Below are 18,813 nucleotides of genomic sequence, written 5' to 3' on the forward strand. Positions count from 1 at the left end.
TTTTCCCAAGGTTCATAGTAAGACCCCTTTGTGTGCAGAAATCATCGAGTGCATGTAGATGCTGCTGTAGACCACCTGGAGACTCAGACACTAATACAATATCATCAGCATAGAGCATAATATGTACTGAGGTACCTGCTAAATCAACTCCATCTCCGCCTCCCCGTGTAATGAAGTCAGCCACCTCATCAATGTATAACCCAAATAGCGTGGGGGAAAGTGGGCATCCTTGCTTCACACCAATGGTGCTAGCAATAATCTCGGACATACCTCCTGGACATCTGACTCGCCCAAAAACCTGCTCATATAATGCATAGATGCCCCATGTCATATCTGCTGGTATGCCAAGAGACTGCGGGCGCTAAAAGAGAATCTCTCGTGGTACTGTGTCAAATGCCTTGCGGAAATCCACAAAGCAGCAATAAAGCTTTCTCTTCCTCGCTCTGGCCTGATCAATCATACATCTCAAAGTGAATACATGGTCAGTGGTAGAGAAAGCTCTCCTGAAGCCTGCTTGCCCTGATGAGCGTAAACCTGCTCGCTCAGCATATAAGCTAAGCTCTTGCTCCAGCACTGCACCATAGAGTTTGGCCAGCACGTGGCCAACCATAACCGTCCTGTAGTTGCTCGGATCGAGCATATCCCCTGTTTTGTGAATCGGCACAATGGTGTGCATCGTCCACTCCGCAGGCAAACCCTCTGCTTGCCCTGTTAAACAGGTGTGCAAGAAAAGAAGCTAAAGAATCTACTGCATATATGAGATGCTCGCCCTGCAGGCCCATATGGTCGGCGGCCCGTCCATGCTGTAGGCGGCGGATAGCTTCTTGTACCATCGAGTGGGTAAAGAAGCTAGTTGTGGTAGATTCTTAGTCCTACCATGGGCCAAGAGCCACATCAAAACGATGACATGATATGACCACAAAACTCTGGTTCAGCTTCTCTCTCTCTTATTGTATGAGAATGATGAACTCATGTCTGCTGGTGGACTCAAATTTTCCACCGATTGGGGCGTGTGAAGCCTAGCTGGTGAGATTGCTTAGCATAGTCTACAGTAGTAATGTGTTTCAAGATCTATGTCCCTTTTGTACATAGGATAGGGTTTGGGATTACCCTTAGAGGTTAAAAAAGAGTGTTTGTCCCCATCTTAGGATCCCGGCCTTGTTTTTGGGGGGTGGCGACAATTTCTATGTATGGGCCTTTTTGAAAGAACCAGTTAGTTGGTTGGTAGAAAAACAGCTGCCTCAATCCCTTTCTCAACCTCATGTTTCAATTAACACTTGATTTTAATGGCATAAAACACTGTTTTTCTATTTTGCAGCTTGCTTCAGCCAGTATGAATGTGCGTCGCTCCTTTCGAGTTTGAATGTGCGTCGCTCCTTTCGAGTTCTATAATACTAAAATTGTGCTTTGTGTGATGTGGGGGAAGCCACTGTTTTTAAAGATACTCACCACCGTCTGGAGACAATACCAACAATTCAACAAAACCAATACATTGTTGATGATTGACACCATGATACAAAAACATGTTCAATGACTGGGAGAACTGAATATGTACATTGAACTGCATATGTCTACAGAGCTGACATTGTACAGGATCCGTACTACTGACCCGGGAGATAATCCCCTGGCCACATCGGTGGAACGTTGCAGAGGACCAGCGTGCTTTTTGCAGATATAACATGCTCCACAATGATAAGGGAAAAATTTCATTACGTGTGAACGATCACTATGTGTCATAGTTTTTAACATACTCGTATGGTTGCCCAAGCAAACGTTTGCAAACGTATGTTAAATATAAGTATGTTATACATGAAACATACTTGACCCTTTTTTTTGGGGGAAAGTTTACTTTCCTTTGTTTTTTAAGACATATTATGACATATGAAATGGATTACAAAGTTCTCGTCTCATTTCTCATTTCTCATCAATAATTTGGTGAAACGATAATTTATTGCCTATAAGATATAATATAATTAGAGCCATGTATGTTTCAGCCTGAGTGAGCCAAACATACTTGAAACATACTTTCATACTTGTATGCGTATGCTTCATGTATGTTAAAAACTATGCTATGCGTGGTTTAGGGATCGGCATACTAGCTAGTGATATATCAAACTTGTAGTCTCAATAATAGTAGTTAGTCAAAACTGCTTTATTATTGGTGATATAGCAAGCACACTTGTTGTATTGTAGGCACACTTGCTTTATAACTACTATATAGCAGCCACGCATGCTAAATTATTGTTATATAGCAAACAAATAGCAGTTTTGTGCTTGCTTTTTTTCTGCTACATAGTCTTAACACATGACTGCCAACTATACTTTATGACTGCTACACAATAGTCGTGTATGATTCATGACATACTTTATATGTAGAACACTTGTGCCTTTGTGCTAGCATTTTCCAAAGGTAGAAAGAAGATCGCGGTAGAATCACACATATAACACACACAAGAGCATCCGACTTGATCCGGCCAAGGTGGCCGAGATTGTCAATTGGAAAGTACCACAGACCGCATATGACATTCGATCCTTTGTGGGGTATATGCTAGGCATACTCCACCCATATAGACAAATTTTTTGACCTCGGGCAGATCTTACTGATCTGCTAAAGGGTGTCAAGACTAGAAGGCAGCGGATCCGAATGACTCCACGAGCATTGGAGACATTCAAGAATCTCAAGGTTGCTTTGTCAGAAGCCACCTTGTCTAGCGCTTGTCTCGTGGGACGAGCCGTTCCAAGTCATCACCGATGCGAGTAACATTGCGATTGGGGGTGTGTTACAATATAATGGCCATCTAATAGCTTACATGTCTCGTAAGTTACTGCCTACAAAAAAGAATTACTCGGTCACACAATGCCAAGTGCATAGTGGAGTGACCATCAGCACTGTTGGAGCTAATTCTTTCAGCAATTTGGTGGTATAATCAAGTACCTTCTAGGAAAGGCCAATCCAGTGGTCAATGCTTTGAGCAGCAAGAAGGGAACAGTGACATTGATTCAGACCACTAGACTTGACCTTCTTGGTACGAGACTAGATGACATGAAGCACATGTACGCGGTTTCTGAGGAATTCGGTACACAGTGGGAGCAGGCATTGGATGCCACAGGACCATGCCACTTTTTGATACGCGATGGTTGGCTTTTCTACAAAGGCCGACTTTGTGTCATGAAGTCGTTCAAGGCAGCTCTTCTCATTGACGCCATCATGGGTGGTCACTGGGGCATGAATTCGACTTTGGCGAAGTTAGAAAGGCAATATTATTGGCCAAGAATGAGGCAAGATGTGTTCGCTCATGTGCAACAGTGTGACGTTTGTTAGAAAGTGAAAGCTCCTCGTGAGAAGAAGATAGGGCTGTTACAACCCTTACCAATCTCGAAGGACCTTTCCAAGACATATCGATGGACTTCGTCACAAATTTGCCTCCCAGTCCGGGTAAGCGTATGTCATGTGCATGATCAATGCCATGTACCTTCTCAAGTGTTGATCCAGAGGAGGCAACCAGATAAAGACTATGAACCAGCTAGGAGCACAAGAGGCCAAAGGTGGATTCAGAGCAAGGCTTGGAGGAGCTTCATGACCATGCGTTAGGAGCCAGGACATGGGGTCGACTGAACCAGAGGAAGGCAGGAGCCGGCGCATGATGATCAAGGGGAAAACCCCTGTCGGCTGCATGACTTGGTGTTGCTAGAGTACCCTTTTTGTACTATATGAAATATACTGAATTTCCAGCACATCTCTCTCTCTCTCTCTACTCTCTCTCCATATCTGCGTTTTGCATCAGATGGTTTCCAGTGGTGTTTAGGGCTGAAAGAAGACTCCTAGAGCTTCCGCGTGTTACATTGGTATCAGAGCATCAGGCTCAGCAAAGCTAAACACTGATTTAGTCCCATATGATGGTGTACAGGTCCAAGGTACAGGAAAGTACACGGATATGAAGCCCAAGGCAAGGAGCACAGAACCGGGAAAAACTCCCAGGAGGTTTGTTGGTGGTGTTCCACAAAGCCAAAGGGGATGGCAGTCCTGTGAGCCAGATAGGTTCCCAGGCAACGGTCCCAAGGGAGGATTATCCTCCAAGGGCGATGTGAGAGTGCCAGACTCATTTCTCAGGAATGAAGACCAAGACAGTGTTCAGAGTCGGGGCAGGAATGGATTGTGGACTAGATGGAACAGATGCATAGATCTTCATATGAGAGAGTGGTTTGGAGATCGGGCCAGGCTTTTAGAGAAAAGGGTTGACAGGGATGGATGGATGACAGAGGGACTTCGGGAAAAGGATTGGGATGATGACAGTCATCCAAGAGCAGGTTGGATTCCCGTCATCAAGTTGAGCAGAGGGGGATGTCATGTGCATGATCAATGCCATGTACCTTCTCAAGTGCTAATCCAGAGGAGGCAGCTAGATAAAGACTATGAACCAGCTAGGAGCATAAGAGGACAAAGGTGGATTTAGAGCAAGGCCTGGAGGAGCTTCATGACCATGCGTTAGGAGCCAGGACATGGGGTCGGCTGAACCAGAGGAAGGCAGGAGCCGGCGCATGATGATCAAGGGGAAAAACCCTGTCGGTTGCATGACTTGGTGTTGTCAGTTGTACCAGAGGGGGCAAGGTAGCTGCAGGTGCTCCAGAGGACAAGGCGGCAGTGGCGACGAAGGATCGAAGAAGACCACCAGTCGGGCAGCGCTGAAAAGGGGCATTTAAAGCAAATAAGACTGGCCGACCAGCAGTCGGCCAATACACCGAAGTGTCCAAGACTACTATAAAAGGAAGAGTGTGCTCATTATTAGAATCATTCTCTCCCCTATGGAGTGGATCAAGTATTAGGCTAGATTTTGGTGATGTTCACCTTTTATAACGCAGCCTTTGGCTGTAGAACTAGAGTACCCTTTTTGTACTATATGAAATATACTGAATTTCCAGCACATCTCTCTCTCTCTCTCTCTACTCTCTCTCCATATCTGCGTTTTGCATCAGATGGTTTCCAGTGGTGTTTAGGGCTGAAAGAAGACTCCCAGAGCTTTCGCGTGTTACTTTGGTATTAGAGCATCAGGCTCAGCGAAGCTAAACACTGATTCAGTCCCATATGATGGTGTACAGGTCCAAGGTACAGGAAAGTACATGGATATGAAGCCCAAGGCAAGGAGCACAGAACCGGGAAAAACTCCCAGGAGGTTTGTTGGTGGTGTTCCACAAAGCCAAAGGGGATGGCAGTCCTGTGAGCCAGATAGGTTCCCGGGCAACGGTCCCAAGGGAGGATTATCCTCCAAGGGCGATGTGAGAGTGCCAGACTCATTTCTCAGGAATGAAGACCAAGACAGTGTTCAGAGTCGGGGCAGGAATGGATTGTGGACTAGATGGAACAGATGCATAGATCTTCGTATGAGACAGAGTGGTTTGGAGATCGGGCCGGGCTTTCAGAGAAAAGGGTTGACAGGGATGGATGGATGACAGAGGGACTTCGGGAAAAGGATTGGGATGATGACAGTCATCCAAGAGCAGGTTGGATTCCCGTCATCAAGTTGAGCAGAGGGGGATGTCATGTGCATGATCAATACCATGTACCTTCTCAAGTGCTGATCCAGAGGAGGCAGCCAGATAAAGACTATGAACCAGCTAGGAGCACAAGAGGACAAAGGTGGATTTAGAGCAAGGCCTGGAGGAGCTTCATGACCATGCGTTAGGAGCCAGGACATGGGGTCGGCTGAACCAGAGGAAGGCAGGAGTCGGCGCATGATGAGCAAGGGGAAAAACCCTGTCGGCTGCATGACTTGGTGTTGTCGGCTGTACCAGAGGGGGCAAGGCGGCTGCAGGCGCTCCAGAGGACAAGGTGGCAGTGGCGACTAAGGATCGAAGAAGACCACCAGTCGGGCAGCGCTGAAAAGGGGCATTTAAAGCATATAAGACTGGCCGACCAGCAGTCGGCCAGTACACCGAAGTGTCCAAAACTACTATAAAAGGAAGAGTGTGCTCATTATTAAAATCATTCTCTCCCCTATGGAGTGGATCAAGTATTAGGCTAGATTTTGGTGATGTTCACCTTTTATAAGGCAGCCTCTGGCTGTAGAACTAGAGTACCCTTTTTGTACTATATGGAATATACTAAATTTCTAGCACATCTCTCTCTCTCTCTACTCTCTCTCCATATCTACGTTTTGCATCAGATGGTTTCCAGTGGTGTTTAGGGCTGAAAGAAGACTCCCAGAGCTTCCGCTTGTTACATTGGTATCAGAGCATCAAGCTCAGCGAAGCTAAACACTGATTCAGTCCCATATGATGGTGTACAGGTCCAAGGTACAGGAAAGTACACGAATACGAAGCCCAAGGCAAGGAGCACAGAACCGGGAAAAACTCCTAGGAGGTTTGTTGGTGGTGTTCCACAAAGCCAAAGGGGATGGCAGTCCTGTGAGCCAGATAGGTTCCCGGGCAACGGTCCCAAGGGAGGATTATCCTCCAAGGGCGATGTGAGAGTGCCAGACTCATTTCTCAGGAATGAAGACCAAGACAGTGTTCAGAGTCGGGGCAGGAATGGATTGTGGACTAGATGGAACAGATGCATAGATCTTCGTATGAGAGAGTGGTTTGGAGATCGGGCCGGGCTTTCAGAGAAAAGGGTTGACAGGGATGGATGGATGACAGAGGGACTTCGGGAAAAGGATTGGGATGATGACAGTCATCCAAGAGCAGGTTGGATTCCCGTCATCAAGTTGAGCAGAGGGGGACGTCATGTGCATGATCAATTCCATGTACCTTCTCAAGTGCTGATCCAGAGGAGGCAGCCAGATAAAGACTATGAACCAGCTAGGAGCACAAGAGGACAAAGGTGGATTCAGAGCAAGGCTTGGAGGAGCTTCATGACCATGCGTTAGGAGCCAGGACATGTGGTCGGCTGAATCAAAGGTAGGCAGGAGCTGGCGCATGATGAGCAAGGGGAAAAACCCTGTCGGTTGCATGACTTGGTGTTGTCAGCTGTACCAGAGGGGGCAAGGCAGCTGGCTGCAGGCGCTCCAGAGGACAAGGCGGCAGTGGCGACTAAGGATCGAAGAAGACCACCGGTCGGGCAGCGCTGAAAAGGGGCATTTAAAGCATATAAGACTGGCCGACCAGTAGTCGGCCAGTACACCGAAGTGTCCAAGACTACTATAAAAGGAAGAGTGTGCTCATTATTAGAATCATTCTCTCCCTTATGGAGTGGATCAAGTATTAGGCTAGATTTTGGTGATGTTCACCTTTTATAAGGCAGCCTCTGGCTGTAGAACTAGAGTACCCTTTTTGTACTATATGAAATATACTGAATTTCCAGCACATCTCTCTCTCTCTACTCTCTCTCCATATCTACGTTTTGCATCAGATGGTTTCCAGTGGTGTTTAGGGCTGAAAGAAGACTCCCAGAGCTTCCACGTGTTACAGCGTAATACATAGTGCTTAACTGTTGTTAGCAAATTTGTTATGCTTATTCCATGTAGGGCCAATGTGACCACCGAAGACGTTGCCCATTTGTTCGTTTGGCATTTGTACCCGATTGGTGGGATTCCTAGGACTATAGTGTCAGATCGAGATGCCAAGTTTACCAGTCATTCTGGAGGGCATTGTTGGATAATTTTGGTACTAAACTGAATTTTTCCAATGCATTTAAGCCACAGACTGATAGCCAGACAAAAATCTACAACCAGTTGGCCTTTGATGTGCTGAAGTGTTATGTCCATGATCAACAAGGTAAGTGGGAATCATATTTGCCTTTAGTTGAAGCTGTTTTGAATGATTCTTTTTCTTCAGCTATTGGCAGGACTCCATATGAAGTAGCGTTTAGAAGACCATTCCAGTCGCTATTGACCAAAACCTCGTCTTCAGTACTACCTGAGGCGAACAGAATGAGGATGTGAAGTTCTCGAAAGGAGATTAGGTTTATCTTCAAATTATGAAGCAAAGATTGAAACAGGTGGGCAAGCGATGCCTAAAGTTATAGTTTAGGAGCTTCGGACCTTTTCCTATCCAGAGAAAGATTAACAAGGTGTCAATGAAGTTGAAGCTACTTTCGAGCTGGACTATGCACGATGTGTTCCATGTTAGTTGGCTAAACCATGTAGGTCCAATCCCTTCAGAAGTGAAAGGCGAAGTAGAACCACATATAGTGGATGAAGTTGAAGTGATGGTTCCAGAACATATCCTTTTGCATTGCTTCAAGCATGGCTCCAGCCGAAGACAAAGACAACTCCTCACTAAATTTCAAGTTCGAGGGACTCACGAAGCGGTATGGCTTGACAAAGAATTCTTCGAAGACTATCCAACTTTATTATTGACGGACTATTTGGAGGCTATGCAGCTTTTGTCAAGTTAAGCAGAAGGGGATGTCACGTGCATCCCGCACTTGGATGCCACATAGACATATCTTGGTGCAGGACCTGGAGTGGAAACTGGTCCTATGTGAGCCCGAGTTAGCTAGGGTTTCACTCTATGCATCCGAGGTTAGGTGTACGGTTTACCCGAAATAACCTAGGTGCAATGAAGAGAACTCAAATATTCACTTTTCCCAAACCCAAATGCACATGGGTGCAAGAAAAAGAAGAGAAATTTATAGGTTCCATAGGCTTTGATACCAACTATAGAACACTTACGCCTATGTGCTAGGGTTTTCTAGAGAGAGAAAGAAGAGTGCGATGGAATCACACATACAACACACACAAGAGTCCTAAACTACTGCTTTGTATTATGTGCAAGAAGTAATACAAGTGAAATTCAAGTACAAGATGTGGCTGAGAATGAAGACGTCAAGTGACCTACTATTCACTCCTAGCTAGCACTTCACCTACAGAGAAACACTCTGTGAAGTACAACGTTGAGGAAAATAGATGGATATGATGATTTGGCTACCCACGTATATATATACACCAATGCTCCTAGTTGGCTAGTAGTATCATTGTCGGCCACTTGTACCCAATTGCCACCTCATCGCCACTGTGTCATCATTGCCATATGGCAATGCCACGTGCCCTTTGTGCTGTTCGACTTTGCCTATGCTATCTTATGTCCGACTGTGCCCTGCATACTCATAGGTGTGTCACAAGAGGAGTCCCTCATAGTTGGTATGACAGCTAGCCTAATCGCGGAGGCGGGGAAAAGCAAGGTTTGCGTGTCGTGTTTTTATCAAGGTTGTCTAAGCTAGGTATCTCTTCATCACATATCTATTGTTATGTACCTATCGTGGGCAGTCTTGCTGCCGTCGGCCTGTTTTGCTATGGCCGACTAGTAGTCCAAGGTGGTATATATACCACCCTTGCCCCCCACACCATTCTTGTACTGGATCTCTTGTGTATATAGTAGAGTTTATATAGCTTCTCTCCTACAGTTCTGCGTTTTCTTTCTCACAGCAGTTTCTCATTTCCGCTGCCCATTTCAACATGGTATCAAAGCCCCAAGTGGCTTGAAGCTTGGAGACAGTGAGAGCTTGAGGGTTTGCTGTTTTTTTTGGTGCTGATTGGAGAATTTTATGGGCTGTTCGGGACGTGGAGAAGTAGGTAGAAGGCAGCCATCATTGTTGGATAGCCACCTTGCAAAGAAGTTGCAGCCTCTTCTTCATATTTTTTCTCACCCACCCTCCCTTCATGAGACCTTGTGAACCCTTGAGATGGCAGATTTGCTCGAGATGGCTAAGAAGATGTGAAGATCCCCACCCTCCCGACATTCTCGGTGGACTGACAGTTGGACGGGACCAACTATGGCATCTGGAAGGTAATGATGGAGTTTGTCCTGGAGTCTTATGATTTGGCTGATCTCATTGTGGTTGGAGTTCCAAGGCCATAGTTGGAGGAGGAGGAGCTTTCACTTTCTACTAGGAAAGAGTGGGAGGCTTAGGCACAACTGTGGGATTGTGTCAATGTCCATGTGCGTTCTTTCATCTTCCTTAATTGCACACTCCAAGTGATCAATCACATTAAACACATGACGCTGGCCCGAGGGATCTGGTAGCACTTGGCTTCTTTGTATAACAGGGTATCACCCATGAAGAGGATTTCCTTGAAAGTGCAGATGTGAGTGATGAATCCTGCAAAGTCTTCGTTGATGCGAGAGCACATCAACAAACTCCAAGCTCTTCAGTGGGAGGTTCTTTAGGTTGGGAAGGAGATATCTTCAGAGGATATGGCCATCACTTTGCTGTCTCGTCTTACCCCTCAGTACTCAGTTTTCTATTCTTCTTTGATCACCAATGGGAGGCTCAACACTATCACATGGGAGGAGCGTGTGCCGGTGGTTTTGGATTAGGAAGAGCGGTTTATGAATCCTCCACAGGGCGGAGTTTTTGAGGCCTTGACTGGCCAGCGGCGGTCGAAAGGCCACAACAACAACAACAAGAAGGGGAAGTCTTCACTGGCGAAGTCTTCTGAGAAGAAGCCCGACTCAGAGTGTGATGCTTTGAAGGCCGAGCGGACTTGTAACCATTGTGGCCAGAAGGGTCACTATTGGAGGAAGTGTCCTTAGTGGAGCATTTAGAAAGGTGCTGATTCCTCAGCTGCAAAGACTCCAGCGTTTGTGCACTTGGAGATTATGGACACGAGAGCTTCATCTTCTTTGAGCAGGGAGGTAGTTGGTCTCACTGCTAGGGATACTCGGAAGTGGATTCTCGACAGTGGTGCTTCCAGGAACATGACTCCTTCTCAAGAGGTATTACAGGTTCTTCGTCGGCATAGAGGTCATATCTTTACTGGTGAGAAATCCACTATCCCGATTCACAGTGAGGGTAGGTTGGAGATTATTTTCGATGGCAGAGGGGGGAAGCATTCCTTTTGGGTTCTTTATGTCCCATCCTTGGCTTTTATCTTTTGTCAGTGCATGAGGTTTGCAAGTGCATGTGGGTGGAGTTTGATGAACATTTTGTTGCTCTTTCGGGACAAAGCAACAGGCCAGGTTGTTTGGGAAGGCGGAGTGGAGAATGGGATCTACAAACTCTCAGCACTCTCTTCTCTGATAGGTACTCAGCTCGGTGATTTGTGGCATTTCTGTTTTGGCCACTTGAATGTGGATGCGCTGTGGCGGGCTTTTCGGGACCAGATGGTGGATGGCTTGCCAGATGTTGGCAGCAGGCAGGGACAATGTAGTTCTTGCATTCGTGGTAAGTAGTAAAGGGAGTCTTTTCCGAAGTAGGCTACTAGGCAGGCTTCGAAACCTTTGGAGTTGGTACACACTTGTGTGGACCTATGCACACCCCATCTTTGGGAGGTTCCTTGTATTTCATGCTGCTTGTGGATGATTGTGGCAGGTTCACATGGGTTTAATTTCTTTCCCAGAAGGACCAAGCCTTTGCTCGGTTCAAGGAGTGGTATGTTATGGTGGAAAAGGAGTCTGGATTGCAGGTGTAGACTATTTGGGCTGACAAAGAAGGGGAGTTTTCTTCTAATGCTTTTGTGCGGAACATGGCATCAAGCGGGAGCTGGCCAATATAGGGTCGCCTTCAGAGAATGGAGTAGTTGAGTGTAAGAATCGGACTGTGGTGGAGATGGTGAGGACGATGTTCGAGCATTGTGATCTTCTCTTTGTCCACTTTGGGGAGAGGCTGTGGCTACGGCTGTCCATATCCTCAACCGATCTCCGACGACTTCAGTACCTAAGATGACTCCATATGAGGCTTATTTTGGCAGGAAACCAGATGTCTCCCATTTTCGTGTTTTTGGGAGTGATGCCTATGTTCACATTCCAAAGAAGCAGAGGGGGAAGCTTGACTCAAACTCCAGAAGCTTGTATTTGTGGGATATAACTCTCTTTTGAAAGGCTACAGGTTATATGACTCATAGCAGAACGAGGTTGTTGTCAACAGAGATGATGTCTTTGATGAGCATGTTCCAGCTTTCACTATTGAGGAGCCACCACTTCTTGGAGAACTAGATGAGTACGAGGATGATTCCCAGGCTATTGTTCCAGCTAGCCAGCCTTAGTCAGTTGTAGAGGTTGAGCCCAAGGTTGGAGATGAGCCCCAGCAGCAGCAGGAGGCTCCACGTTCTGTTTGAGTACCCAAGTGGTTGTTGGACACGATTTGGGAGTCGGGTGTTGCGGAGTATTCCTCCGAGTGGACCACAGAGAATGAACCTCGAAGATCGCATAGAGTTTGTGATAAAAGTCAATCAGAGGAGCTGTTACAGGTGAATTATGCTTTGATATCTCGTATCATTCGGGACAAAGCGCTCACTTCCATTAAGGAAGCTCTTTCCCAGGAGACTTGGAGGAAAGCCATGCAAGTGGAACTTGAAGCCATAGATAAGAATAACACTTAGGAGTTGGTTCTGAGGCCCAAAAAGGTTAGTCATTGGTGTCAAGTGGGTCTACAAGACAAAATATACGCCTGATGGGTGGGTGGACAAGCACAAGACTAGACTTGTGGCTAAGGGTGTCATGACCCTATGAAATTGGTACAACATAAGTGTGAGCGTAATGGGGGGGGGCCTACTCCACTTTTGGAGTACACGCTTCCCTCTCTCTCTCTCTCTATCTCTTGCTTTTGGGGAAAGGAGGGCAGTCGGGCAAGAGCTACAGGCGTGGAGTTTTTTCTTTCTCTCTTGGGACTGCAGAATTACGCTGAGGTGCCTTCATCCTTGAGGAGGCTGGTGGGCAGCGCTGATTACAGGCCTGGAAATACAGCTACAGGGATCTGCGCATCTGGCTGCACCCCTGTTTTTGGAAGAAGCTGTGGACGGGCTGCACTTCCTTGGCTGGCTGCTGTACTACAGAAGATTCAGGCGACTGGTTTCATGGGGGAGAATTCAAAGGCTGGCTGCTGTGCTGTGCTACATAACAGAGACACCGGCCTCTTCTCTCTCTCTCTCTCTCTCTCTCTCTCTCTCTCTCTCTCTTTAGCTCTTGGAGAACTGGACGGCTGCTGAACTGCAGATCATACAGGCGCCTGCAGGTTCTTCCTATTCTCTCTCCTTTGCTTTTGGCAAGAAGCTGGTTATCAGTTGGGAAGCGTGAACTGTGAGAAGGGAACACAAGGCTGGACAGCAGGTTCTCTCACTGGTTTTCTCTCTCCCCCGGCTGCAAGACAAGAGGACAGGACAGTACGGGGATTTTCCTCGTGTCCTCTCTCTCTTGTGGAAAGCGACATAAAGATTGTAAGTTTCTCTCTCTTTGTGAGCAAGTGGGACTGCAGGTGATGTCTTATGGAGTCTCTCTTTTCACTGGCTCAAGATTGTTCTAGAGTGGTTCTCTCTGGCCCTTTGTGAGAGGAAGGGTTTGGTAGTTCAGAGGGTGGAAACAGGACAAGATTGTGGGCTGATTTGGATGAGTTTGTGGACTGTTTTCATGGCTGAGTTTATGGCTATGTGCATGGTTTAGTCAGATGCATATTTAAGGCCTCATGGATGTACAGACTTAGCAGATTAGAGGAGATAACAGTGTGGTGTTCTTGGGACACAAGGCTGTGTAACCTCTATGCTAAGAGGTCGTGAGGATTGGCAGATTGGACTTGCAGACATACGAGCCATGAATGGCCATGTTGTAATCATCTAAATCTTTTCCATTGAAATTGAATAAAGAAATACCGAAAGGGGCGCCAAGCTTTGGGGCCAACAGGTGTCGTTCTCTTTCTTGTTTTGGAGCACTCTAGCTCCTGTTTAATTGTTTATTAGCTGGACTACAATTGGATTGGGTGACTGCTAGTTTACCGCACTTTGGTTTCTACCAGAGGCCGGTTTCAAGGTTCTGTTGCCGGGACCATCATCAACTTTCTTAAGGGGGTGAGCTCGTGGTTGTCTCGAGGAAAGCCATTGCTGAAAATTTCAGCAAAATGTTAGACACTGAAGATGACTATTTTTATGATGATGAGGAAGAGCAAGAGACCACTCCTGAGAGGACTGAATCTGAAGATGTACTTGCAGGAAAACAGGCTGCAGAAAATGCACGATATGAGGATGTAACGCAGCCAGAAGACATGCCAAGTAAAGAGGAAGATGATGCCCAGTTTAAAGCTCATTTGGCAAGGGCAGTGACTGTGTTTATGCAGCTCACACAAAGTGAGAAGTTTGCTGAATTTATGAGAGCCCCTTTTGAGCCTAAGAAGAAGAAGAAAGAGCGTTCTAGGAATCCACCTCAGGGTAATAGTGGTGTCTTCCCACAGGATCCTGCTTTTGGACCGTTTCCTAACATGCAGAACACTCATGGTGCAAACCCACAGAGTTCCTTTTTCGGATAGCCACCCTAAATCTAATTTGTCTATGTTAGATAAAGACAGGACTGACTTCCTACGTGAGTACTAGGATTGTTTTTCCGAGTCATTGCCAGGAGAACTTCCTTCGGAAAGGCCAAAAGATCATGCTATTGATCTTATTCCGGGGAGTACCCCACCAAATAGACCTCTGTACTGTGTTAGTGCAGCCCAACAAGAGGAAATTATGAACGAGGTACAGGAGTTGTTGAAAAGGGATTGATTTAGCCTAGCTCATCACCCTTTTGCTCACTTGTGCTCTTAGTGCAAAAGAAAGATGGTTCTTGGCGCATGTGTATCGACTACAGGGCGGTAAACAAGAACACCATCAAGAATCGATTCCCTATTCCGAGGATCGATGACATATTGGACCGCTTATAGGGCTCCATAGTCTTTAGTCGGATAGACTTGAAAAAAGGGTATCATTAGATACGCATTAGACCCGAGGATGTGCATAAGACAGCATTTCGGACCACCTTTGGGCTATATGAGTTCTTGGTCATGTCCTTTGGCTTGACAAATGCTCCTGCCACCTTTAACAAGATGATGGATAGGATTTTTCGGCCTCATAGAGCGTTCGTGGACACATTCTTTGATGTATGATTGTGCATTCACGCTCAGAGGAGGAGCATAGGAAGCATTTGGCCACTATGTTTGAAGAACTCCGGAAGCATAGGTTGGTCATTAATGGCAATAAGAGTGAGTTTTTCTTGGAAGAGATACACTTCTTGGGGCATATCGTGTCTAAAGATGGAGTCTGTATGGATCCTTTGAAAGTGGAAGCAATTCTCAATTGGCCAGATTTGAGGACCTTGCATGATGTACGCAGCTTTTTGGGATTGTGTTCCTATTATAGGCGCCGGGCAGTACATACGGTATTGTTGTTGCTTTGCCCCTTCATGCTTTAACAAAGAAGGGAACTCCGTTTTGATGGGCTGATCGGGAAATTGCAGCCTTTAAAAAGCTTAAAGAAAAGCTTACTTCGGATCCCGTATTGGTATTACCGGATCTCCGAAAGGCTTTTGTTGTCCAGTGTGATGCATGTGGGAACAGCATTGGGGTAGTTCTCATGCAAGAAGGACATGTGATAGCCTATGAGAGTCGTATATTACAGAATGCCGAGAAGCATTTACAGGTTTATGAGAAAGAGATGTTGGCTGTAATTCATGCTCTTTCTACATGGAAACACTATTTGCTTGGGGCTGATTTCACTGTGCTGACAGATCATTAGACCTTGCGTTATTTCCTCACGCAAACTAAACTTTCTGAGAAGCATATGAGATGGGCCAACTTCTTGTGTATGTTCCACTTTCAAATTGTACATGTGGAAGGCAAAAAGAATGTTGTGGCAGATGCTTTGTCACGCAAGCCACAGGTCTTAGCAGTTTCACTTGCTTATCATCATGAGCTTGATGAGATGAAAGAGCAGTATGCCCAGGATGAGGATTTTGGAATGGTCTATGATCAGATGTCTGAGTCAACGGCATGATCATTATACTCTTAGGGATGGCTTTTTGTTGATGCATGGTAGACTATGTTACTAGGCAGTTACGGCTCAAGGTTATGATTGAAAGTCATGCTCCACCGTAGGCAGGTCATAGATGTATTGACGCCACGGTAAAGACAGTTGAGGCTTTCTATTATTGGCCGACCTTGAGAAGAGATGTTGATGCTTTTGTTAGCCAATGCACGTATGTCAGAAGGTGAAGTATGACTGTCAGAAGACACCAAGGTTACTTCAGCCTTTACCTATTCCAGATAGGCCATGGGAGAGCATTGCCATGGATTTTATATTTGATCCTTCGAGGACACAAATGGGGAATGATGGCATTTGGACTATTATATGCAGGTTCAGCAGGCTCATTTCATTCCCATGCGAAAGAAGATCAAAGTTGATCACATGGTGAAGTTGTTCATGGCATGCCTTCGTCTATCATTAGTGACTGTGATCCACGGATGACGAGTTTATTTTGGAGAGGGTTGTTTGACAACATGGGTACAACTCTCAAGTTTTCATCATCGTTTCATCCACAGACAGATGGGCAGTAGTCGGAAGAGGCTAATTCCACAGTGTTAGATCTTCTCAAGTGTTATGTGTCAGAGCACAAGCAACAATGGGAAAAGTATCTTCCTTTGGTGGAGTTCGCTTATAATAACACCATCCATACCTCGACGGACAAGGCGCCTTTTGAGATTGTGGAAGGAGGGAAGAAGGTTACACCCATTTTGCACACAAAGGATAAAATCTTTGAGGCTGACCAGTATGTGGAGAACATGGATGAAGCTTATAGGAGAGTTAAGTTGGCACTCCAAAAGTCTTAGCAAAAGCAAAAGAAGGCAGCAGACCGTCACAGACGTGCATTAGAGTTTGCATTGGGTGATTGGGTTCTTTTTCGATTTGAGAAAGCTAGGCTCAAAAAGATGAAGGGTAAAGAGCGCTTATTCCCTAAGTTGAGCATGCGCTATTATGGACCTTTTTAGGTCTTGGAAAAGATTGGTGAGGTGGCCTATCGTTTGAAGCTACCAGATCGGAGGATTCACAATGCATTTCATGTGAGTCTACTTAGATCTTTTCGTGGGGATGTGCCTGAGGATGTATCAGATGAGGCTCAGCCGGAAGTTGAGGAACTTGAGGAGGTTCTTATTCTAGAGCAGATAAGGTTCTTATTCCAGAGCAGATACTGGCATATAAGGAAAGAAAGGTACGAGGTAAAGTTTTCCGTTGCTATCTTGTGAAGTTCAAGAACTATTCACTGATGGATGCGAAGTGGATGGAGGAAGGTGACTTAGCAGATTCACCTCAGGTATTACAGCTTTATCTCGATGCCTTTGAGTTGGAGCCGACTCTTGCTACGGCTCATTCAAGTTCAGCAAAGCATGGGTCTGAAGCATTGCCTGATGCTCAAGAGGGGGGTAGCACCTCCGCTCCCTTGATACAGACAGGCTTAGATGACATCTAGAGGTCGCTTGGTGCAGCTTTTGTCTCACCCGAAGGTACTGACAGTTGACAGTACATCTGCTTATGGACTTCTATGATATATGTGTAGTAGTCACATTGGATGTTGTGGTTGTGTATGGTTCACAGTGGTATACAACTTGGACTACCACACCATTAGTTTGCAATGAATGTTGTTACATATGCATGGCTTAGAGAGATTGGGACGTTGATCTTGCCATATTGTACATTTCACTTTTAGTTGGATCACATGGTTGATATCTTACTGTATTGGGCAGCCTTTGTTTTCAGTGTGGTTCCGCTTTGGATGTCTTGTTGTATCACCAGATTGCAATCGAGGACGCTTGCCATAAGTGTGAGCATGGTGGTCGGTGAGCAAGATAAAAATTTTAAGATTCAAACTTGGGTGGCCGGACAAAAAGGTAACGTGTGTGGACAACCCCAAGTGTGAAGGGGGACCAAGGGATTAAAGTTCATAAGGTTTATAACCTTGGGTGGCCCCTAGGTAGGTTTTAAAAACCATAAGTGGCCCCTAGGATATTTGGGGGGGGGGGGGGGGGGGGGGGGGGGGGCTACTCCACTTAGTACACGCTTCCCTCTCTCTCTCTCTCTATATATATATATATATATACATTTTACAATATTTTCCAGTATTTTCTACTCAGTATCATCTCGGAGTCTTGCAGTTCTGTTCTTATAATTGTAGGACAACCAGTTTATTGTACTTTTTAGAAGCACGGTCCAAAGGTGCCGAGATCGGGAGAGCCAGGCGTTAGTACGGGAGCGCCTGTTTGTGCGTGGTCCTGGAACACCAGTGGGGCGCTCTCTGTGGAGTCCAGTGAAGGCACAGGACTGTAGAGACTGGACCACTCAAGTGGTCGCTCTCCTTAGCAGATTAGAGGAGATAACAGTGTGGTGTTCTTGGGACACAAAGCTATGTAACCTCTATGCTAAGAGGTCCTGAGGATTGGGAGATTGGACTTGCAGACATACGAGCCATGAATGGCCATGTTGTAATCATCTAAATCTTTTCCATTGAAATTGAATAAAGAAATACCGAAAGGGGCGCCAAGCTTTGGGGCCAACAGGTGTCGTTCTCTTTCTTGTTTTGGAGCACTCTAGCTCCTGTTTAATTGTTTATTAGTTGGACTACAATTGGATTGGGTGACTGCTAGTCTACTGCACTTTGGTTTCTACCAGAGGCCGGTTTCAAAGGGCTATGCTCAGGGGCCTGGCATCGACTATGAGGACACTTTTGCACCGACGGCTAGGATGACCACGATTTGGACAGTTCTTGTAAGCCTAACGGAGCGTGCAGTGACAGATGCAACCACGTGTACGAGAGATAAAGATAGAGAGAGATAGAAAGGGGAGAGAGAGATGGGAATAGGGTGGTTTCACACAGTACACCATGTTGAGCAGGGAACAAGCCCCGCCCCCTCTTCAAGAATTTATTTCAGGAACAATCCACGGGCTTTTCCAAGCCAGGACCAATACAACAAATGAATACAATATCAAACAAAAGTGTCGATGTCGAGATCGGGCCGAGGTCGATGTCGAGGCACAAGATAGCTGATACCAAGCTCACCACAAGGATGACCCACAAGAGTCTTACATTGGGCTAGTACTGAAATCCAATGAATCCAAATAATGCTCCCAAGTATCCACAAAT

The 18,813-nt window shown here is 46.0% G+C and overlaps 2 protein-coding genes across 4 annotated transcripts in view; both read left to right on the forward strand.

The window, feature by feature from the left end:
* LOC147626100 (3-methyl-2-oxobutanoate hydroxymethyltransferase 1, mitochondrial-like) overlaps positions 1-18,813 on the forward strand; it is a 32,770-nt gene that overhangs the window by 2,249 nt on the left and 11,708 nt on the right. The gene's annotated exons all lie outside the window — the stretch shown is intronic.
* Positions 7,653-15,656, forward strand: LOC147626101 (uncharacterized). The gene is made up of 2 exons (XM_086817658.1): positions 7,653-10,463; positions 11,334-15,656. Exon 2 carries the CDS (start codon positions 13,769-13,771, stop codon positions 14,171-14,173), a length of 405 nt encoding a protein of 134 aa, XP_086673784.1. The 5' UTR covers positions 7,653-10,463; positions 11,334-13,768; the 3' UTR covers positions 14,174-15,656.

This window comes from Cibotium barometz, chromosome 23 (genome assembly GCF_041138505.1).
Source record: "Cibotium barometz isolate CiBa-2024 chromosome 23, ASM4113850v1, whole genome shotgun sequence".
In the NCBI taxonomy this organism is placed as follows: Eukaryota; Viridiplantae; Streptophyta; class Polypodiopsida; order Cyatheales; family Cibotiaceae; genus Cibotium; species Cibotium barometz.

Bases quoted from the DNA above. Each gene is read 5' to 3' on its own strand.
- LOC147626101 (XM_086817658.1), top strand. From the start codon at position 13,769: ATGTTAGACACTGAAGATGACTATTTTTATGATGATGAGGAAGAGCAA.